This window comes from Heteronotia binoei, chromosome 4 (assembly GCF_032191835.1).
Source record: "Heteronotia binoei isolate CCM8104 ecotype False Entrance Well chromosome 4, APGP_CSIRO_Hbin_v1, whole genome shotgun sequence".
NCBI classification, from domain to species: domain Eukaryota; kingdom Metazoa; phylum Chordata; class Lepidosauria; order Squamata; family Gekkonidae; genus Heteronotia; species Heteronotia binoei.
Window position 1 is genome coordinate 158,580,596 of NC_083226.1, and position 24,091 is coordinate 158,604,686.

The following is a 24,091-nucleotide window of genomic DNA, read 5'->3' on the forward strand; positions in this document are numbered from 1 at the left end:
GACAGGTCCTCTTGTGGATCAAAAACTGGCTAATTAATAGGAAGCAGAGAGTGAGTATAATGGGCAGTCTTCGCAGTGGAGGACGGTAAGCAGTGGAGTGCCGCAGGGCTCAGTACTGGGTCCCATGCTCTTTAACTTGTTCATAAATTATTTGGAGTTGAGAGTAAGCATTGAAGTGGCCAAGTTTGCAGGTGACACTAAATTGTTCAGGGTGGTAAGAACCAGAGAGGATTATGAGGAACTCCAAAGGGATCTGTTGAGGCTGGATGAGTGGGCGTCAACGTGGCAGATGAGGTTCAATGTGGCCAAGTGCAAAGTAATGCACATTGGGGCCAAGAATCCCAGCTGCAAATACAAATTGATACGATGTGAACTGGCAGAGACTGACCGAGAGAGATCTTGGGGTCGTGGTAGATAACTCACTGAAAATGTCAAGACAGTGTGCGATTGTAATAAAAAAGGCCAATGCCATGCTGGGTATTATTAGGAAGGGAATTGAAAACAAATCAGCCAGTTTCATCATGCCCCTGTATAAATCGATGGTGCGGTCTCATTTGGAATATTGTGTGCAATTCTGGTCACCGCACCTCAAAAAAGGATATTATAGCATTGGAAAAACTGCAGAAAAGGACAACTAGAATGAATTCGGGTTTGGAACACTTTCCCTATGAAGAAAGGTTAAAACGCTTGGGGCTCTTTAGCTTGGAGAAACGTCTACTGCGGGGTGACATGAGAGAGGTTTACAAGATTATGCATGGGATGGAGAGGGTAGAGAAAGAAGTCCTTTTCTCCCTTTCTCACAATACAAGAACTCGTGGGCATTCAATGAAATTGCTGAGCAGTCGGGTTAGAATGGATAAAAGGAAGTACTTCTTCACCCAAAGGGTGATTAACATGTGGAATTCACTGCCACAGGAGGTGGTGGCGGCTACGAGCTTAGCCAGCTTCAAGAGGGGGTTAGATAAAAATATGGAGCAGAGGTCCATCAGTGGCTATTAGCCACAGTGTGTGTGTGTGTGTGTGTATGTATATATATAAATAAATTTTTTGGCCACTGTGTGATACAGAAGTAGTGAAGTCTATGGATGAGCCAATGGCCTGATCCAGCATGGCTTCTCTTACGTTCTTATGAATTCATTCTAATGCAGATTGACCTCATGAAAAATATTATTAACAGTAGTATAGACACTACATTACGAAAGAGTAGATAGTCAAGTAGTGAAGTCTATGGCACAACCTTGCCCAGTTCCACAAGGCTTGCAAGACAATATTCCAGTTAGCTTTTAACTGAATGTCAACCACTGCCACGATATTATATCCAGTTGGATGCCCAAGAACACTGAATGCCATCCTAAATCATACGGAATTAGCACCAAATTGTTTAACTGTTTTAAATTGTTTATTTTAATGTTTAATCTAACTGTTTTTATGTTATTCTATCATGTTGTGAGCCGCCCTGAGCCTGCTTCTGCAGGGAGGGCGGGGTATAAATCAAATAAACTAAACAACTATGGTGATGTGTCTTCCCACTTAATTGGGGCAAGCAACTTCATCTTACAAGCCATTTAGTGTCTCGTTGAAGTTGCCAGGTATGGTTTCAGTGTTTGGGCCTCTCATAGGTAAGATAGTTCTAGAGTTGTGTTTAGTCAATTGCAGCTTGTCTCAAACCACAGCCCTCTTTTTTTTTTTTTAAAGCATCAACGGCAACTTTCATTGCCCCTGACACAAAGCAAACCACCCCCCAAAAGAGGTTTTTTTAAGGAGGAAACTGATCAACTGATTAAAAACATTCTGGGCAAAAGAATCAGTAGGCTGATAACTTCTTCTGATGAACTTCAAAGTACCTCTAGAGAGTTCTATGACAGCTGGCACGATAAACCTGTCGACTTGCATGGGATCCTGCTGCCCCGCCTTGAAGGGCCAGGAATCAGAGTGTGGACACAGAGGTATTTACGCTGGATCCCCGAAGCCCAGCTTCCCGATGGTGGCGCAGTTTCCACGGCAACTACAATCTTGGACATGATGGAAGATGTACAGAGCTTGCAGAAGAAGGTGGATGAAAAACACAGTGAGGTTCTGTCTTCAGAAATGGAAACTTTTGCCTTAACAAGAAATCCTGCTCGCTTGTCATCTCTATTTCCATTTGCTCTGCTTCAAAGACGTTCCTTCAAGCCAGTCTTACCTACTAGTACTTGGAAGGACTTGGGAAGCGAGGAAGACTTGGCCAGGAGAGACGATGATTTTGTTGAAATAGGTGATGATTGACATGAAGCTAGTTGATGTTTGATATAAAGCTAGTTTTTTTTAAAAAAAATTGCCCAAATAAAAGTTCTGACACTTTTTCAGTCTACCAGCCTGTTTAAAAATTGGCTTTTAGTGGTGGGCTTTCCCTTCTCACTAAAGCTGACTTGTGAATTTTTAGCACTTGCTTATTTATTTTTTTACAAACCCCAATATTTTTCCAGATCGGTTTAAATCCAGCATAGTTGAATCAAGACTCCTTGCAGTAGGAATGGGGAGATGCATAGCTGTATTCAGAAGCTGGATTTTAGTTGCTCTGTTACTGCAGAAATAATTGTCAGACTTCTGAAAGAAGCTAGCTGTGCAGATACATAAAGTGGCACATAGTACAAGAATTGGAACCCTGGCTAGCATTAGTCTTCATCTTAAATTATATAGAAGCCTGGTAATACTATTTGTATATCTTTAATTTCTTCTTTTAAAATTCTGCTACTTATTGAGAAGTCATCACACCTTTCCTGTAAGCTGCCATACAACTAGCCTTGTTCTTTGACTCATCCATCCTACTGTTTCTGGTAGGTAGAGATCTCATTCTATGAAAATTGGAGTCTTAGAATAATAACCTTAATAAAGAAGTTTTCTAATTTGGTATTCAGGTATCTCTTCTGTCTCTCAGCAAGTCTGTCTTTGTGCTTCCTTCGCATGGATTCTTTTGCCTTTGGTATGTGACTCCAGGTCACTCACAGCCAAACACAAGAAAGGGTAGAACGTTAAGATCCCAGGATCCTGATTCCAAACAGGGTGCTCACTCTGATCTTCCTTAGTAATGCTTTCAAGGTTCCTCATAGCTTGCACTGAGTCTCTTGAGTTGTCCTGTTAGAATGGCCAACTGAAGAGGTGTACTGAGCATGAAACTGAATTTTATTACCTAGTACTACTGTTATTATAAGCATGGGATTATAGCCAACTATGAATGTAAAAAAGGTTGTGCATTGGAATTGGGCTGCTGGGTGTTATAAAAGCCATGCAAGAGATGCCTTTTGAATCTCTTTGGTTTTTGCATGTGCTAAGGAGATATGGTTGTACTCAGCAACCTTTTCTTGCTTCTGCGAGAGATCAGATAGGTGGTCTGAATGTAATTACGTAAATCCAGAAATAGCCCACAAAGCCCAACTGACTTGTACAGCCTTTTCTTTTTTTGAAGGCCACACTAGCGTGTGACAACTTATTGTCCTCCTTGATGGTTTAGGGGCACAACTTGAAATTTGCTTCACATTGTATCCCTGCATTTGTTTTTGTTTGAATTTGTTGAGAGCAAAAAGTTACACTTCTGGCACCAGATGGGTTTCTGAAAGAGTAAACAAGTTGATGTTGCTGAATGTCAAATGGGAACCTTTCACATCCGTGTTGCCTTATGAATTGTTGTACTGTGGGCTTCCTGAGCCTTCAGTCTCTTTGAAATGTTCAGTCCTTTTTGTATATTGGCTGCCTTAAAAGCTAGCGTTGCACAATTTTCCTTGAAAGGTCTTCAGTGTGTTTGCAATAATGGCTGCTCTGTAGCTAATGTAGGCCATATTTCTCTACCAATTATGGTTAATTTAAAAACACTAACATTGAAAAATGTAGTTTTCTTAAATATGATTTTGACAGCCAAGTAGTTGTAATATATTGATAATGGAAATGTATTTATCAAAGCTGTCATATTCTTGGGTTTATAGGAATCTTTCAAATGGCTATGTATATATGGAGGAATTTTTATAATGGTTTATGGAATCACTTCACTTTAATGGGGAAGGGCACACAATTGATGAATGTCCAGAACACAATCACAGTAGGGTTGAAAATAGACTTAACATACTTAAGTGATTTCCCCCAAAGGTATTGTATTTGTTCCTCCAGTTTTTACACTGAATGCAAACTTGTAGCTTTAACAGTACTTTTTAAGAACTCTAAAACTCAAATAACTCTAGGTTATTTAGGCAAATGAATTTGTTTAATAAAATGTACTTTTTACTGTTTAAAGTAGTTGTCCTTGTGTGAATCAATTTAAACTGGGCCTTCCTGTTAAAGTGCCGCCATGGCTTTTGTTCTTGAAGTGAGTGGGTTTTCCAGCACCTTATATCTGTTACCTTTTCCTTCTGCTTCAGAAATTAGCAATCATTTATTAATGAGCCAAACTACATCACAGTTCAGAGCAGACATCAACAAAGAGCCAGTATAAGAGCCCATTTGCACAACTGAAAACACAATTTACTGATGATTAAAGGCTGATAAATAATCCATGAAGTTTCTACAGCCCAAGCACAGATAAGTGGCATACATGAGGTCTTACAATAGGTAATAAATATACACAGGGGCGCCCTAAACACTTATGAATGCTCAGGCATGAGTCCTTGCATGCACCTGGATTACTGGCAGTTATTCACATCTTATTTCCCTGACTAAAGCATCTTTCCACAAAGCCCTTTAGTCCCATAGAAATATTTTTTCTACCTTTCTCTTCACATGCTGGTTTGCTAACATCATACTCCTGTAAGCGGGGAGCTGGTTTGGTGTAGTGATTAAGTGTGCAGACTCTTACCTGGGAGAACTGGGTTTGATTCCCCTCTCCACTTACAGCTGCTGGAATGGCCTTGGGTTAATCATAGCTATCGCAGGAGTTGTGCTTGAAAGGGCAGCTGCTGTGAGAGCCCTCTCAGCCCCATGCACCTCACAGGGTGTCTGTTGTGGGGGGAAAAGATATAGGAGATTGTAAGCTGCTCTGAGTCTCTGATTCAGAGAAGGGCAGAGTATAAATCTGCAGTCTTTGTCTTCTAATACTGCTAACTTTAAACATCTGTTTTTTTTAAGAGCTTTATGTCGTTCTGTACTGAGCCACATTTGGCACTGTGGCTGTAAGTTGCAGGCCCCTCTACCTACTTGATATTGGATTATTGGGTCCAGTCTTCAGTTTCAGTGAGCTAGGCCCTTGCCTGGTAGAGCATGAGGATGGTAGTCAGTTCCTACCTTGAAACAGCTGCTGCCAGAGGGATGGGTAAACTGCAATCTTCCCTGAGGTGAAGGCTTTTGTCAGTTCTTTTAGTTGAAATTTATTGTGAATGTAGCTCTCTCAGTGAATACTACTGCTTTAGAATGAAGATGGCGGGGAGAGGCAGGATGGAGCCTTCTAAAATTATGCATAGGGCGGGAGGAAGTGGAGTATTTCCTCCTCTTCCATAGTACTAGAATGTGGAGGCACCCAATGAAGTTGACAGGCAATAGGTACAAGTGTTATGCTTCCTGTTCCTTCAGTTTGTTGTGTCTGAAATTGTGCTTACTGTTAAGAGGCCAAAGGCAGGGTGGAGAGAAGTTTCCTAGAAAGTTTTGCTGCCGTCTGGATAGAACTTGCATTTTTCAGAGGCTACCGCATGTTTTCTTTGTTTGGGGGAACAGTGCCTGAGCCCACACCACTTTTCCCCCTTGGCTTGTAGCCACATCCTGTTATCTTTTTAATGCACTGGGAGGCACAAGGGAAAAACAAAAAAGAACCATATACATTGAGAGCAGAAGTTTGAGAGTACCTGCTATTGTTGAATAGCAACAAAGGGGGCATTCTTTTTTCCAGAAGTCTTGAAAGGGAAAATTTATTTTCTGGCCCTGAAAGGAAGCCAATGATTTTTTGACAACACTTATGGAAATAGTTAACATAAGCAGGCTTACTGCAGCTGCCCTGTGAGGAAATCTGAGTGTGGGGATAGATCTTACCAGCTTTATTTTGGTTGCAAAAGCCGGAGAAAAGGATTCCTTTGGTACCCTGAGATGTGGGGGATTATGGGACCCACATGGACAAAAGATGGGCACAGGCTGTGGTGAGGAAGAGAACTGGGCAAAACCAAGCCTGAAAAGGTTGTTGAGTAACAAAAATGCTCATTAAATGTCTTTCATTTGAATTAATAGATTCACTGCCTTGTTTTGCATTGTGATCGTAGCACTCAACGGCACTGATAGTTCATGAATTCCCTTTTAACTGTTGATTTGCTTCTTTGGAGATAAGGGAGTGCTAGGCATTCCAGGAACTGAATTAACCACTGCAGATGGTAGGACAAAGTTTGAATTCGGCGGCACCTGAAAAGTTTTATTCGAAGTATAAGCTTTTATGTGCAAACACACTTCTTCAGTTGCAGATGGCAAGCCGCAAAAAAAAATCTCTGGCAATGTGTGCACGTTTTTTTCAAAACAAAAGGCTGCTCTACATACTAAGGAAAGTTTTAGAAGAGTGTCAGGAGAGCCCTTTTTTCTGAAATGTTGCTGCTTTGATTGGTATTTCATGCTTTCCAACTACAGGTCCTTGCTTTGCAGGGAACCCCATTCAAAATTACTGCTGACCCTGATGAGCCACATGACTACTGTATGACCCAGCTGCCACCAATGTTCCCTTTAAGCTGTGTTAGTGTGAGCTAGCTCACAGGTTTTTAGCTTCCAGCTCACGCATTTTTGTCTTAGCCCAGGGGAAGTGGCCCCAGAGCAAACTTTTTTATGCGTTGCTCGCAACTTTAATTCCAGTAGCTCACAGAGTGGAATTTTTGCTCACAGGACCCCACAGCTTAGAGAGAGTATTGTCTGCCACCCCACCAAATATGCACATGCAGTAATAGAACAATATTAAACATTTAACTGCACGCTTTTAATTCCCAGAGTACTTCCGTTGCATGCGGGGGCTGCCTCCATACCCCAGCTAAATCTCGGCTCACCCTTGCGTATCTGCAGAGAGGGGACGGTTTTGCTCTGCTTTCCTGCTCTCCACAGCAAGAACGGCACAAGATCAGGCAAGTGAGTGAGATTGTCAAGGAGCTCAGAGGAGAGCAAGCTGTCTGTGGGGTAAGGGGAATAAAACCACCCCATTACCACCCCACTGCAGTGCTGGATTAAACCCTGTGGAGACCCCTAGGCAGTCAAAATCTCAGGGGGCCCCTTGCAAATTATCTCAGTCAGAGCACTCACCCTGCCACCCACAGCCCCCGCTGCAGCCTGCAGGCACCTTCTCAAAAGCCCCTTTGACAAAGCTGTGGGGGAGAGGCAGAGAGAGGCAAACTTGTCGACGGCTATAGCAGCAGCTTCACCAGGCAAATCCGGCAAAGAGTGACTCAGTTGCTGACTGCATGTGCAAGCTCCAAGCACTGCAAGCAGGGGGGAAACGGGGGAAAGGCCAGCTCGGGGCCTCGAAAGGTGTGGGCCCATAGGCCAGTGCCTTCTTGGCCTAATTGTTAATCTGGCCCTGCCCACTGGACCTGGCTTCCTCTCTTCCTTGTGGCTGCTTTGGTGGTGGTTTTATGTTCTTTAAAGACACTTTGCTCTTCTCTTGGAAACTGCCCAGATGGTGGGTGAAAGTGCAAAAGCTGCAGAGAAGGGTGGGAGTTGATGGAAAAGACGGAACCTTTCCATCTATGGCACTGAGGTCCACACCTCAAGTTGGCTCACAGATAACCTGTCCTATAGAGCAGGGGTGTCAAACATGCACTTCAGGGGCCGAATCAGGTGCCTGGAGAGCTCCTATCAGGCCCCTGAGCAACAGGCTGTCATCTGCTTCCTTCTCCCTATATCTTGCTTCCTGCATCCCAGCTTGCTTTGCAAGGCTTGCTCAATCGCACAGGAGCTACAAAACAAAACCTCTGTTTTCTTCATTGGCTCAGGCTCCTCCCTTGGGGAGGAATAGCTTGCTTTGCCAGGCTCTCTCAATCAGACAGCAGAACTACTGAGCCAAACTCTCTTCCTTCTACTGATTGAGGCTCCCCACCACCAGTCCCTGGGAAAGGAAGGAAAGAGCCAGAGCTTCCTTTGCCCAGTTCCCTGTATCCCATGGGAGAAATACAAAGAAAGCACCTTTAAGTCCAATTACTAATGTTTTAAGCATGTTTTAAGTTTTTTAAAAATATATATTTGTGTTTGTGTTCTTATAAAAATTATATCTCTGCTACCTAATGTTAAATAGGTACACATATGGCCGGTCAAACATGGCTCGACCCAACTAGACATGGCCCAGCCCAACAAGGTCTCTTTTATGTCAGATCTGGCCCTCATAACAAATGAGTTCAACACCCCTGCTAGAGAGTCCTTCCAGGAGCAGTGGCTTCAAGGTGTAAACTACCCACCAACCACAGACCATACTGAGCAACAGCTTTGCCCACTTTCCTGGAAGGTGGAGTAGGTGCCACATTGAAGAATGGTGCTTGGAAGAGGCGCCAGGACTCTCAAGAGGGAAATGAAGGAGAAACATACATTTCCATTAAAAGGTTCTGGAACTCCATCCTGCTGCTTTCTTCCAGAAAAAAGCCCTAGTTTTTAATCTATTAACATCTGCATGCTACAGTTTTATTGTACTATGTTTTGGAAAAGACTGGGAACTTGTATGTGTGAACTTTTTATTTTTATTTTTTTTGCATGCTAAGGCTGCAACAAGACCCCCTAAAAGTGCAATTACAGCAATAGTGTTCATGCAATGCAAAGAATTCCTTCATCTGTTCTTCAATATTGTATTAATTTAATGTCTGAGCCAGTTATCTTTTTTTTAGGGCTATCCCTCTATAAATGCATACCTTAGTTCATTACCTAACTTCAAAGGATAAACAATGTTTGATGTTGAGAGACACTTTGATCTATGTGGATATAGATAAGCAGATTGTAAAGTTTCAGTTTGTCCAGGAACTGCTGGTAATTGTGTTAATCGGAACTGAATCTGAAGTCTTCTCATGGATTTTAAAATTCAGCTTTGTTTTTTCAAGAGAATGTTGTGTAAAAACAATTGTTTTTCAAGCAATGAACCAAGAGAAAATCAATATGCTCGACAGTCAGAGCGGTTCCTCAGTGGCACAGGCTTTCTCGGGAGGTGGTGGGTTCTCCTTCCTTGGAGGTTTTTAAACGGAGACCAGGTGGCCATGTAACAGCAATGTGGATCCTGTGGGGAGGGATGGTGGCTCAGTGATAGAGCATCTGCTTATTAAGCAGAAGGTCTCAGGTTCAATCCCCGGCATCTCCAACTAAAAAAGGTCCAGGCAAATAGGCATGAAAAATCTCAGCTTGAGACCCTGGAGAGCTGCTGCCAGTCTGGGCAGACAATACTGACTTTGATGGACCGAGGGTCTGATTCAGTATAAGGCAGCTTCATATATTTATAATTTAGGGGGAGGTATTTGTGAATTTCCTGGGTTGGACTAGATTACCCTGGAGATCCCTTCCAACTCTATGATTCTATGTTAGGCAGATCTGACAGTGGAATCTTTCTGAGGTTCCCCTTCCTCTTTCTCACCTTGCCCATTGAATAGTAGGTGCAGCTGCATAACAATCCCTGGGTGAGCTCTGTTTTTCTACAGAACGACCGCTGAATTTACAGGGAAGTAGAGAGATCGTATGAAGAAATTATTCAACAGCCTATGACCTCAATGACTCCATGAAAAACCTGGATAAATATGTAGGTAGCAGGCTCTCCAGATGAATCCCAGTGCAGAACCAAAACCCAAATCAACAACTGGTTCTGCTTGCTTCACATCAATCACTTCACCATGACCAGGACTTCCAAAAACAATGAGAATTCTTTTTGCTGGTATTAACTCCAACCAGAAAAGACTTTCACATCATGGCTTACACTCGACAATTTCTTCATTTGATCTTTTGTTCTAGGCTTTTATAGACTTACTGCACTCAAATATTTATGAAACTGCATTCTTGCGGATTTTTATCTTATAATAAGCAAGTTTACTAGTATTGAGGTTTTTGGATATACGTTTATTGGTAATACTACTTTATGAATCTTGGTGTACAGTATTAGTTATTTTGGGTTGCGACACCTGGGTGTATCTTCTTATCTCTACCAATCAAAGAGAAGCAAGCGGTTTAATGAAACGGAGATCGCAGTGAAAATGCTACACTTTGCATAGTGGCTAATAATATGATCCTATGTATGTTACCCTTGATCAGTCCTGAATGGGCTGGGATAGCCGAGTCTTGTCAGATCTCAGAAGCTAAGCAGGATTGGTCCTGGTTAGTGCTTGGATGGGAGAACATCAAGGAAGGACAGGGTTGCTATGCAGAGACAGCCAATGGCAAGCCATCAATGCGGCAGTTGCCCCGGGCCGCATTGGCACTTGCCCCTGACAGAGGGGGGGTGTCAAATTGGGTATGGAGTCCATTGTATTCTATGGGACCATAACATAGAACGGCCCATAAGGGGGCACCATTTTTTTATTTTGCCCCCCTTCAAAAAACATGTAGATCCGGTCCTGGCTGAGAGTATGCAAGCTGAAATTGAGCTACTATTTTCTCAGCCCTCAGTCATATAGTAAAGGGCTCTTTTTGTAGCAGGAGCTCCTCTGCATATTAGGCCATGCCCCCCTGATGTAGCCAATCCTCCTGGAGCTTACAGTAGGCCTTGTACTAAGAGCACTCTAAGCTCTTGGAGGATTGGCCACATCAAGGGGGCGTGGCCTAATATGCAGAGGAGCTCCTGCTACAAAAAGAGCTCTTTAAAGATGGCTGAAAGAATGCCTGAGAAGGCTTTGAATACTTTTATGTGTGTTGTGCTAGGTAATATTGACTATTTTATTGCCATGTTACCTTTCAACAATAAAATACAAATGCCCCATGATAAAATATATTATTTGTATAATTTTGCTTTGACTGTCCATTTGCCTGAACAGATTGTACAGACACATCTTCCATGGAAATGTGCTTCATCTGCACAAAACTGGCTTCTTCGCATGGACATTTTCTAATTAAACCAAAAGCGTGTTGCTGTAATGGCCAAGCTTGTAAATGACAGCTTTATAGAACATTTTGTCTGCACTATCAAATAATTTTTAATTAACAATTACTTTTGCTTTTTAATGGGAATGTGCAAGTTAAAGCATTGCTGACTTTGGAGCTAAGTGAAAAACAGTGACTCAATAGCTGCATCCTCATTATTGATTAAATAATAGATTCCCGGTCTGTGAGCTAAAGCTCGTTCTACCCATTATGCAAAGACCAACACCTTGCTGTGCATTGAACAGCCAGCTGCAGGCAGTCATGGGTCCTTGATAAATGTATCTGTGTGATGCGTGTGTGTATAGTTCCCTCTAAAATACTAATGAGTGAAGCAACCAGGGGTGGAATTCTAGCATGTTAGGCCACATACCCCTGATGCAGCCAATCCTCCAAGAGCTTACAAGGCTCTTTTTTGTAAGCTCTTGGAGGATTGGCTACATCAGGGATGTGTGGCCTAATATGCAAAGGAGCTCCTACCAGAATTCCACCCCTGGAAGCAACTATAAGTCTTCTGTGTTGGAGGGGACCAGCATCAAGTCCTGTAGCAAAGCTGTCCAGCCTTCCCCTTGGAATCTTCTAAACCATGAATTAGCTGGGAATATTTTCCCTGGCACACCTGCAGAGTTCCATTTCCTCATTCACCATTAACTTCCAACCTCTGGCAGAGTAACGAGGCACAGAGACAGAGGAGCCTTGTATTCTAGCTGAAGAACACACTTACCTTGCTCTTTGTTCAAATGAAGCACCGCCTGGCGATGAAATATGTCTCAGGCTGTGAATACTGCCTGTGATGCGCAATGTCTTTGTGACAACACACTGAGCCAATTGTCCCAACTGCTGCCTGAAGGCCTGCTGCTATTTAGTTTGGATCTTTTCTATCTATGCCACCTTGCTTTACAATCAGGTTCTACTGGAAAGCCTAGCAGAACTTGTCTAGCTTGTCACCTTCCCTGTCCAAAGGACACTTAATATCACCGAGACCAGTTGCGATCTGGAATGGAATCCCAACTGATCAAGATCCTGTTCCTCTCTTTGCTTTTCTGTCTTTTTACGGTCCCTTCAATACTGCATGCCAAATGGGGATATAACATTATGGCAGACCCCGTCTATTTCCCCCCCCCCCTTTTTTAGGCAAAATTTTCTCTCAATTTTTCTTTTGTGTCCCTTCAGCAGTCCTGGTAATGTGTATTCTTCTCTTTAAAGTAGCTTTAGCAGTCCCACCCTGTGTCAGTAATATGGAATGGCTAGTTTCTCAATCCAGGAACTGAGGGGAAGGGTCAGGGTCTCCTTTTAACTTAAATGACAGAAAATAGCACTTGAGATTTTTAAAAAATTCAAAAATAGGTTCTATTTGACATAAAGGGGAAAGGTCAGGTGAAGTCAGGGGATGAAAATACTGAAGTAAAATAGTATAAGTACTAGGGTTGCCAATCCCCAGGTAGGGGCAGGGGATCCCCCAGTTTGAAGGCCCTCCCTCTGCTTCAGGGTCATCAGAAAGCAGGAGGGGGGGGAGGGAAATGTCTGTTGGGCACTCTATTATCCCCTAAGGAAACTGATTCCCATAAGGTGTAATGGAGAATTAATCCATGGCTCTCTGGGGGGGGGGCTGTTTTTTGAGATAGAAGCACCACATTTGCAACATAGCATCCAGCGCCTCTCCCCTAAATACCCTCCAGGTTCCAAAAGGATTGGACCAAGGGGTCCAATTCTATGAGCCCCCAAAGAAGGTGCCCCTATGCTTCATTATTTCCAGTGGAGGAAAGGCATTTAAAAGGTGTGCAGTTCCTTTAAATGTGATGGCCAGAACTCCCTTTGGAGTTCAGTGATGCTTGCCACAACCTGGCTCCACCCCCCAAAGTCTCCTAACTCCACCCCCAAAATCCCAAGGTATTTCTTATTGGACTTGGCAACCCTGATAAGCACTATCACAGAACAGGCCTGCAGACCCTGTTCTGCCCACTCCCTCCATTGGGTTGCCAACTCCTGGAGACAGCTATTCCACTTTCTGCCGTTAGGATATTGCTGCCGCCACTGTCCTATTTGGGTTTGCTTGCTTGGAGGGACGGACTCCTAATCTCCTTAACCTGAAGCCCCACCTCTGGTCTCCTGCTGCCAAGCACCTGGTTATTACAGAGACGAATTACTTCTCTGGAGTTTCCCTCTGAATGGTTGGCATTGGGTACCATGACTGCTTCCCTCCCTCTCTGGGGACCCCTCTCTTGCAATCCAACAGTTGGGGAAAACTATGTAGTACAGAGACCCACACCAGCAACAACTAGAAAAATATTTATTTTAAAAGATGATGTTTACAAGCATCCTTTAGCAGCACAGGGAAGAACAAAGAAAAATGTGGTTATAAATGCATCCTTCTCTTTCACTCTCCTCTAAACATGTACTAATTGATGTTAACAACAAGGAGAAGAGACTGGATTTATACCCCACCCTTCATGTGGAATCTCAGAGCAGTTTACAATCTCCTTCCCTTCCCCACAACAGACACTCTGTGAGGTAGGTGGAGCTGAGAGAGTTCTGAGAGAACTGCTCTTGAGAGAACAGCTCTGAGAACTGTGGCTGACCAAAGTCACCCAGCAGGTGCATGTGGAAGAGCAGGGTTTGTTTGCTAGGAGAGTAGGCGCCTAGTCTTAGAACATTACAAATTTTCTAAAGCTCTTTCATTACTTTCTGGCTCCCCCCAGGCCATCCCCAAAGGGGAATCCAAAGATGGGTGCCAGCCTGCAGACTAGAGCTCAGCAGTCTGTTATCTTCCAAGGATTAGCAGGAGACCCTACCTCTTTTGAGCAAGCACTTTTGTTAAACCTTGAGGACAAAAGGAGATTGAGGAAGAATCGCACTGCTACAGGACCAACCCTAAATCAGACTTTTCCCTGCAGCCGCTGTGGCCGGACCTGCCTGTCCCACATTGGTCTTGTCAGCCACCAGCGAGCCTGCAGCAAACGTGGACTATTGCACCCTTCTTAAATCTTCGTTCGCGAAGCCAAGCCGAGAGAGAGAGAGAGAGTCTCCACCCATTTTGACCTGGTCAACCCAGGTCACACAGGTGCATCCTGGGAGCCCTCCTGGAGGACATTCTGGGAAATCTCTAGGAGTCACCTGGAGATTCCTAACATCAAATCCCTCAATTTACTTTGCTAGCAGAGTTATTAGTATAATCATTGCTGTAAAGTAGCATGCAATTGAGACTGCCTTCCTGCTGCCTGAAAAGAACAGAACTCATAACATACAGAGGAGGAAATAGGGAGGGGCAACCTCCATCCAGGAGAAAATACATTTCATCACAAGCACTAACTGTTATTCTTAAATCAGGCTAGTGAGTGTTTTTTTAATTAGTCACAGTTACTATAGTTCTTTGTTTTGAGAGGCTTTTGTTCCTGGGTTTTCCCAAACCACTCCAGTATATTTGTAGCACTCTTTTGGTGCCCAGAAGGCTGGTATCCTCTTCCCAGTACTTAAACCCTTTCTCTTGAGACACCAGTACTCTTCTTGAATGGTCAACTGACTTATAAAATCTTCACACGCAGTTTACGATCACACTAGACCAGGGATCTCTACTCCAACATAACTTTCCATTTGACTGGGTTCTTTTAGCCTGAATAGGAGACTTCTTGTGCTACCCAAACCTCCTTGCCAAATATTCCCCAATTCATTATCTGTTCAAACTGCTCTCAGCTAGCGCTGAATTAAGACTATATTCAGTCATGAATTAATTCTGACTTTGTCAGCACTAAACCCTTTTCTTTCTGGGCTACTCAAAGACAGTCTCAATGCACATATTGGCCACAGTTAAGGCAGGACTCAATCTGACTTCTTTCAGCATCCAGCTCTCTCAAGACTCTGTCACTCAGCTGATACTGACCATCAAATTGCCTGGAGCAGCCTGTCACTCAAGGCTCTCCTGTGTGAAATAGTAACCCTCCACAGTTTTATAGTTCTGTAGTTTTATTTACAGCATTTAAAGCCTCTTAAAAAGTGAGGTCTGGAATGCATATACAACCATATGAACTACAATGGAAGAATCTAGCGATTCCATCAATCAGGGTGGCCAAACTGTGGCTTGAGATTATGTGGCACTTGAACCCCCACCCCACTGGTCATCTTAGAGAAGGCATTTGTCTCTTTAAATCACTTCTCCAAGCCCACCCAGCCAGCTTCGAGAAGGCATTTAAAGTTGCTTTCTTTCCACCCCATCTGCCTCCCTCACTGCTCTCAAACACCTGACTTTAATGTCTTGCGGCTCTCAAACATCTGATGTTTATTCTATATGGCTCTTACATTAAGTAAGTCCCTGCCATAGATTATGCCACTTGTATGTGACTAGATGCTGGTTAAAAAGCCACTCATAGTGGAGTTGTAGAGAATGCACAGATGTAGACCTTTTAGTTATTTGAATCCTGGTTCTTACCACTCTCTCATCACTCAGCTATGCCACTTGAAAGGTGGTCTCGGAGGCCAGTCACACATTCTCTACTCTACCCTGCCTCATAGGACTGAGGATGGGTTGTGTACATCTTCTGAAGTTTCCTGGAACTTGCAATAAACAAAATCAAGCCCCACTGTGTTATAACACAACCTCGTAGAGTTCACTCACTGCATGTACTCACAGCCCACTACAATAGACCTGGATATAAAGATGCTCTGTTAGAGCCGCGAGTGGTCAACTGACATAAAATCTTCTTGAGTTGAGATTTTTCCCTAAGCTCCTTGGCTGGAAACCCATTTTTGTCATATGCTTCATGTTCAAGTGAGACCAAGTAGGTGTAATGTTAAGGATAACAAACAACAGTGCATCAGATATAGTGCACACAGCTTGCATATAAAGCATAAAAGTCTATAATAAAACATTCTGATAGTTTACTGTGAATGAATTGAGCTGATCAAGGAAATGGGAAGCAAGAACTGGTTCTGAGAACTTGCTGATCTTGGTTTATCTATAAGTGACGCATAGCAAATTTGTTTCCCCAGATGCCAGAAGATCAGCAGTCAAATATTAATAAAATTGCAAAAATCGTGAAATACTGATTAATGTACTGCAGTTGGAATGATTTCATGATCTATAGGCCATAAAATGCCTCCTTTAAGCTTACACCTTATAAACTTCTTTAAAAGCCTGGGATGCCAGAGTACATAAGTTACCTATGGAGGAAACAGGCAGCCTAAAGCCAGCATCTGCATGAATTAGTTGCTACCCTACACTGCTCCTCTTATACACGTGCATAAAGAAAGATTTGTGGCTGTTGGAAACTGGTTACCAACATATTGTCAGAAGCCATGCCAGGTTACAGATGTGTAGAATAATTTCTCCCATTACCTACTTTTAAGACTTCCAGAAGGAGAGGGACTTTTTATTGGAAGCTGCAAGATACATAACTGGAACTTGCACAAGAGAAACAGCACTGATGAGTGCTCTATTATTTATAAAACCTATATCTGAGCATGGAGGTAAACCTTTTATTATGCTTAAAGATTGTGATATTTTGTACGTGCACCTTATACCGTGCATACTATGCAGCTACACGTTTTGCTAAGTATCAAATAGAGTAAAAATAAACAATATATTTTAAGCTGCTCTCTCATCCAGCGGTCTCTTCCAATATCCAAACTGCTTTCTTATACCCGCCAGCCCTTTACCTGTAGCCCAGAGGCTCCTATCGCCTAAACCTAAAGGACTGCTTGACTATAACCGAGACATCCACAGTCGCCAAGAAAACACTTCCCCTCTGTTTGGCTAGCGGGGAGGGGTGAAGCGCCTGTGATCAGCCGCCAAGCCCGCTCCAATATTTTGAAATGTCAAGCGCTTGCTCGCAAACCTCAGGAGAAAGACGTTTCCAGGGCCGCGGCCTGGTTAGAGCTCCCCCTCTGGCTAGGAGGGCGCATCTGTCAACAAATCACAGAACCGTAAATTTATATATAAAGATGGGTAGCCGTGTTAGTCTGTAGCAGCAGGAAAAAAAAGTTTATTTTTTATTATAAAAGATTAGCCAAGTTTATTGGTCACTTAGACCTCGTTTTCGTCACTTCTTGAGGGAATTAATGTGATTCCCTTTCAAAGATTATGCTGGAATAAAGATCCTGAATAGGTCTCGAATGCCCCATCCTGTTGATTGTCTTCTTGACTTCATGCTGCGCAATCCGCCTTGAGTCCCAGTGAGAAAGGTGGACTATAAGGAACGCAAATAAAACGCATTCAGGTTAGGTAGCCGTGAAGCGACAGAACAAATTCTGAGTCCAGTGGCATCTTTGAAAAACAACAAAGTTTATTTCTAGCCTATAAGCTTTCATGCGCATGAAGAATTAAACTTTGTTGGTCTTAAAGTCCCACTGGACTTAAACTTCGTGAATAAAGCACATCCCATTTTATTCCATAAGACTTACTCCTGGGAAAGCTCACAGGGCTACACTGTCAATGGCGGCCTTTCAGCCAGAACCAGTAAGCAGCTGGACTAAAACGGCCATAGCTATGTCAGTGGCCACCCAGAGACACCTCCAACCAGTGTTCTCTCTAAGCTGAGTTAGCGTGAGCTAGCTTACAGATTTTTAGACTCTAGCTCACACATTTTTAGCCTCCAGCTCACACATTTTTTGTCTTAGCTCAGGGAAAAATGGCCCCCAGAGCACACTCATTGATGCAGCAGCTCACCACTTTCATGCCAGTACAATTTTTGCTCACAAGACTCTGCAGCTTAGAGGGAACAAACCTGGTTCCCCCTCCCCCCCCCCCCACTCTCTTGCATTTTGTGCGCGTTCCTTTTATTATGACGAGGAGGCGACTTTTCTGTCAAGAGGGAGGGGGCGAAGTCCTTTCCTCACGGCACGGCCCTCTCCTCACACGCGTGTCGACAGCGACCCTCCCCGCCTGAAGGGGAGCTCCGACTTTCCCTCAGCGCCGCCGACCCCCCGCCGCCGCCGGCCGCCCTCCCGCCTCGCTCGCCATCCTTCCCCCTCCCCCGCAGCTGCCACATCCTCCGCGGCTGTTGGCGTCAGCCGAGCGCCGCCATATTGGAGGAGAAGGTGCCGCGGGAGCCGGGCCGGCCCATCTCCTTTCCCCTTCCCTTCCCCTCACGGAGCGCCCCCGGCCGGCCTCGGCGACCGTAGGGAGAGGGACGGGGGACGCAGAGAGCGAGGGAGAGCCGTGCCGCTCGGCGTCTCCCCCAACGCAGCCGGGCCTTCTCACTGCCTCCTCCTCCGTCTCCGCTCCCGCCGCCGCCGCCATGACTTCCCTGACCCAGCGAAGCTCGGGCCTGGTGCAACGCCGCACCGAGGCCTCTCGCAGCGCCGCCGCGGCAGACAAAGAGCGGGTGGGCGGCGGCGGGGGTGGCGGCGGCGGCGGCGGCCCGGAGGAGGAGAGCCGGCGCGACGAGCAAGGCGACGACGAGAAGGGCGACTCCAAAGAGACGCGGCTCACCCTCATGGAAGAAGTGCTGCTGCTGGGCCTCAAGGACCGAGAGGTGGGGGGACGTGGCGGGAAGAGAGGAGGGGAGGGTGGCATAGGGGGAAGCATCAGAGTCCCCATCCCCTTGTGTGTGGGGAAACGGTGGGGCAGGAGTAGTGGGGAGGAGGGTGAAATTATGAGGCAACACATGAGCAGTGTTCTCTCTAAGCTGAGTCAGCGTGAGCTAGTTTACAATGTTTAGCCTCCAGCTCACACATTTTTTGTCTCAGCTGGGGAAAAATGGCCCCTGAGCAAGCGAACTTATGCAGCAGCTCACCACTTTAATGCCAGCGGCTCACAAAGTGGAATTCTTGCTCACAAGACTCCGCAGCTTAGAGGGGACATTGGTCGTGAGCAATGTTCCCCCTCTAAGTTGTGGAGTCTTGTGAGCAAAAATTCTGCCTTGTGAGTTACTGGCGCTAGAGTTGTGAGCTACTGCATAAATTAGTTTGCTTTGGGGTCATTTTTGTCCTGAGCTGAGACAAAAATGTGTGAGCCGGAGGCTAAAAAAATTGTAAGCTAGCTCACACTAACTCAGAGGGAACACTGGTCGTGAGTGGTGAAGACAGTGGGGCAGGGCTGTTGGGGAGGAGGGTAAAATTGTGAGGCAACACATGAGGAATCAAATTGGGGGGCAGGTCGGTCGGGGAAGGGTCTTGGGAGTGGGAAGGGTGGCATGGGGGATAAGCATTAGTAGGTGACAGAAGGCTTAGATTTGGGGCTGGAGAGGAAGCCTAGCTAGGGAGGGAAGTGGAATGTGTGCCTGATGGCTAATAGCCAAAGCTGCAATTTTGGACATATGTTTACTTAAAAGCCAGCCCCTTTGAACTTGGTAGGACTTACTTCCAAGCAGTGTTCCCCCCTAAGCTGTGGAGTCTTGTGAGCAAAAATTCTACTTTGTGAGTTACTGGCATTAAAGTTGTGAGCTACTGCATGAATTAGCTTGCTCTGGGGCCATTTTTCCTGAGCTAAGACAAAAAAGTGTGAGACAGAGGCTAAAAGACTGTGAGCTAGCTCACACTAACTCAGCTTAGAGGGAACACTGCTTCCAAGTAGCCGTGCATTTAACTAGTCTTGTCCCTTTCCAGGTGGAAATAGGTGGTCAGGATTGGGGGATTGTCTTGGCAGAAGTGTTTTGGTAGCCAAAAAGTGCTATATCTTCTCTGACCTTTTGTCCAGATCACAAAAGACCCTGGGCTTACAGTAAAATTAAAAGGTATTGTGTTAAGATTGCAGACATTAACTAATGAAGACCACTTGGGAATGGCAGAGTGAGAGGTTGCTTGGAACTTAGATTGCAAAGAATACATATCCATTTGGGGATAAGTGAAGTAAGAGGGCAAGTTGATTGCAATTAATAAAGATCTTCATATATAATACAGTAAAGGAAATAGTTTGATGTGAGGAACTTAAGAAAACAAAACAGGATATGGACTAGAAAGAAGGGCACACTGTGAGGGACTTTGTCTTGGAAAAAGGCTCCGTGTTTGAGGATGTGCTGTAGTTTGAGTCATAATGTCTGGAGTAGAGCAAAAGGGGCTGGGGATAATCAAAGAGAAGGGGAAAGGGGGTTGCTAGGTGCTGTAGGGAGCTATATGTGGCTGGGCAGTAAACCCCAACAAGGTCTATCTGTCTTCTCATTTTAGCTGCTCATATACCAAAAAGATGCTTATGTCTGGTGTTTGCATTACAGTTTAGTGAAATTGACAGAGTCAAAGGCTCAGTGATAGTGGGTGTAGATGAAGATTTGACGTGGAAGTTTTATGATGAGGAAATTTGAGGGGGGGGAGTTCAGGCTAGAAGCTTTTGGTTTTTATAGGAGAGGCCTGCATTGGAGACAAGAAACAACAAGGATGCATGGACATGTTCTCAGGAAGGTGGTGGACTTTGTGTTAGCCTAGTCTTGTAATTGCCTTGACCTGGATAGCCCTAGGACCTAGGTTAACCCAATGTGATCAGATGGTGGAGGCTAAATTGGGTTAACCCTGATTCATATTTGGATGGGAGATCACCAAGGAAGTCTAGAGTTGTGAGGCAGAGGCAGGCAATGGTAAAACATCTCTGTTAGTCTCTTGCCTTAAAAGCCCCATGGGTCAGTATAAGTCAGCTGTAAGTAAATGGCAAAAAGCAAAAAAAAGAACAAACCCCAAACTGTTCGAATTAGGGCTCCCTATAGGAGGATTTAGAAGTCTTCCACTGGTACATTTTGTTTCTGCTCATGTAAACGTATTCTATTTTGTTCTGACGAAGGTGTATCAGTATCACAGCTGTATCATGCTTTATGCATACTTTTTGGTGCAGCAGAGACATGGAATTGGGATAGTAACAGTCTTCTGTACATTTCAGATGCAACAGCTGCACTTCCTCTCTCTCTTGTCTTCCACTCCCCCGCCAACATACTGCATGGGACTCTTGGGTATGGAGGTAGAGAAGTTGGCAGCCCAGACTGTGTTGCCCTAATGTAATTGGAATGCCTGACTAAAGGAACTGAAATAAAATCTAAAGCATATGGAAAATATATTCCTCTTAAAAATATGACCTTTATGTAGGATAAGTCTACACTTTGCTTATACAAATGTTGATGGGAATACTTTGTTCTCATGAGAACATTCTGAAGTCTGTTAGTGGGTGCTGCTTTCTGTAGGCTTATGGTTGAAACTAGCTGTGTTTTTCCACAGAAAAGTGGGGGGTTATCGCATATGCTTATTCCTTGGTATGATGAATTTGTGAGGAAGCACACTTTGGGTAAGGTAGTTGACACTGCCTGATCAGTGTGTGTAGTGTCCTTGGCAGATTCAGTTGCAGGGAAAGTTGAATAAACTGAGTCAAAAGTCGAAGGAACCGAACTCAAAATGAGCTATTGTTGAAGGGTAACAGGTGATAGAACTTTTGATTATCTCTGGTTTTTATGAAGATTAAAACTGACTGAGAAAGGCTTTTTCAACCAATGTGTATAAACTAAATCTTGCTTCTTTGTTTTGTGATAGTTATTGATTTGGACTGTGATCTTCAATTATGGGTCTAAGTATGTTCAAATGTAGTGTCTATTTTCCCGAGTTCCCTTAGTTTTGAGAAGTTTTTATGTGCAGCTTGGACAGTAAACATCATTGTACATCTCAGGCTTTTTGAACAACCAAAAGTATATACAATAATTTTATTTTAAATTATATATACCCTGCCTTTCTCCCCAGTGGGGACCGAAAGTGGCTCATATCCTTCTCTGCTCCTCTGTTTTATTTTATCCTCATGGCAACCCTTTGAGGTGAGTTAGGCTGAGAGTATGTGACTAGCCCAAGGTAACCCAGTGAGCTTCCATGGCATGAACCTGGATCTCCCAGATACTAGTCTCTTAACTACAACACCATGCTGCATTTCACCGGAAGACAAGTTCAGCATTTGCAGATTACAGTTTTTTGATTGATTGATTCAGTTTGGATAAGAGTTTCCCATCAGATGTGAATGAACCATCAGGATTGCTTCTTCTTTCTCCCTACCATGGTTTAGAAGTCATAGTTTATCGTAATACCCAAATCAAGCTTCTTAAGTAAAAGATTGAAACCATGGTTTCAAATTGGTTTTCAGTCCTTGATATTGAGGCAGACTGCAGTTAGTGCGAACTGCGGTTTGCCTAATTTCAAAGCCATGGCACTCAGCTGAAATCATAGAACTGTAAAGAAAAGAGCATGAGCTCAGGAAAGCCACCCTGTTCACAAAAGCGAAGGCAGGTAATTGTTTTCATGATATCTCAGTTGAGCCATTGTTAACGCATCTGACAAGGAAATGTGTGTGTTATATACATGGTGTATTCCAGGTTGAAAGGCAAACTGTAACTATTGGATGCAGCCTTCAGAGTACAGTTTGTTCTGATGTGTATCAGGCAGCATTTGTCAGCAAAATACAGCCTGTCTCGCAGACTAGAATGCTATAGAAATGCTGTTTTTCTAGTTGTTCATTATTATTAATTTGCCAGGTATTTTGCCAGGACAAATATATGAACGCAGCATGATGCACTTAAGGCATCCCTGTGTAATGCAGTAGGCTGCCCATGGCATCTTCATCTTACCAGAACAATATTTATTTATTTTTATTTATTTACGTTATATTTATATCCCGCCCATTCCATACGGACTCAAGGCGGCTAACAGCATAAAATAGACAGTAAACAAAACAATATTAAAACAATAAAACAATCAGATAAATAACAATGGTGCTACTTTAGGCAAATCATATAATATTTTCTTTCTCAAGTGCACAGATCCTGAGCAGTTAGTAATAAAAGCGCTATGGATCCAGATGTGGTGGCAGCCCTCTCCCATTAGATGTTATATGCCATCTGAAACAGTTCAGTCTTGCAGAACTGCAATAAATCCCGCAGGAACCTGATGGCTTCTGGAAGGATGTTCCAAAGTATTGGGACTGCAACCGAGAAGGCTCTTGCTCTGGTGGAGTTGAGCCTAGCCTCCTTTAGCTCAGGGACAACCAAAAGATTTTGAGAACTTGATCGCAGTGCTCTCTGGGGAACATGTGGGGCAAGGCGGTCCCACAGATAGGTAGGTCCTAGGCCATATAGGGCTTTGAAGGTTAATACCAGGACCTTGAAACGGATTCAGCACGCAACAGGCGGCCAGTGCAGCGCTCTCAGCACAGGCTGAATGTGCTCCTGACGAGGAAGCCCCATTAGTAGCCTGGCTGCAGCATTCTGCACCAGCTACAGCTTCCGAATCAAAGGCAGCCCCATGTAGAGAGCATTACAGTAATCAATTCTTGAGGTGACCGAGGCATGGATCACCATTGCTAAGTCACTGCACTTAAGGTAGGGGACCAACTGCCGTGTTCACCGAAGATGGAAAAAAGCAGCTCTGGCAGTGGCTGCTACTTGGGCCTCCATAGTTAAGGAGGACTCCAGAGCACTCCCAAACTCTTAACCCTCAATGCTGGCGTCAATGCCGTCCCATCGAAGGCTGATAGAGGAATCACCCTTCCCGAGCCACTACGACTTAGATAGAGAACCTCCGTCTTTGTTGGATTCAGCTTTAGCCGACTTAGCCTGAGCCATGATACCATAGCTTGCAGTGCCAGGTCCAAATTCTCCAGGGCGCAGGTGGACCGGCCACCCATCAATAGATACAGCTGGGTGTCATCCGCATACTCATGGCAACCCAGCCCATACCTCCTGACCATCTGGGCAAGGGGGTGCATATAGATATTGAACAACATTGGGGAAAGAACTGCCCCCTGCGGCACCCCACAAATAAGTGGGTGTCTCTGAGACAGCATTTCCCCAATCGCCACCCTTTGTCCCCAACCTTGGAGGAAAGAGGAGAGCCACTGTAAGGCAGACCCCTGTATCCCCCCGTTGGCCAGACAGTGCAAGTGGAGGAGTAAATATAACGTAAATATTGTACAGTATTTAATTATTCTTATCATGGTTCTTATAACTGGGTGTCCTAGTATCATTGGAAAATCCTCAGCACAAAAGGAAAGAAGTGAGAACATATAAAGAGGTCAGAAGTGAGACTATCAGACATAGAGATCTAGAAAAGAATTCTTGGTCCTTACATGGGAGTGATTTACTATGAGGTTTGGTGATCCCTTCATTGCAGTCCTATGTACCTGGACAGGATTTAT

General features: G+C 44.3%; 2 protein-coding genes across 3 annotated transcripts in view; both read left to right on the forward strand.

The window, feature by feature from the left end:
* The window catches only part of MTMR12 (myotubularin related protein 12), a 43,382-nt gene extending 39,119 nt beyond the window's left edge, over positions 1-4,263 (forward strand). The window contains exon 16 of the mRNA XM_060236111.1: positions 1,696-4,263. Coding sequence (XP_060092094.1) covers positions 1,696-2,265 — 570 coding nt within the window. The 3' untranslated portion in view covers positions 2,266-4,263. The remainder of the gene's footprint in view (positions 1-1,695) is intronic.
* A 13,888-nt stretch (positions 4,264-18,151) lies between these two features.
* Positions 18,152-24,091, forward strand: part of GOLPH3 (golgi phosphoprotein 3) — a 45,035-nt gene continuing 39,095 nt past the window's right edge. The window contains exon 1 of one of the 2 annotated variants that reach the window (XM_060236114.1): positions 18,152-18,479. In XM_060236114.1, coding sequence (XP_060092097.1) covers positions 18,243-18,479 — 237 coding nt within the window. In that variant the 5' untranslated portion in view covers positions 18,152-18,242. The remainder of the gene's footprint in view (positions 18,480-24,091) is intronic. The other variant, XM_060236115.1, reaches the window with a different exon arrangement.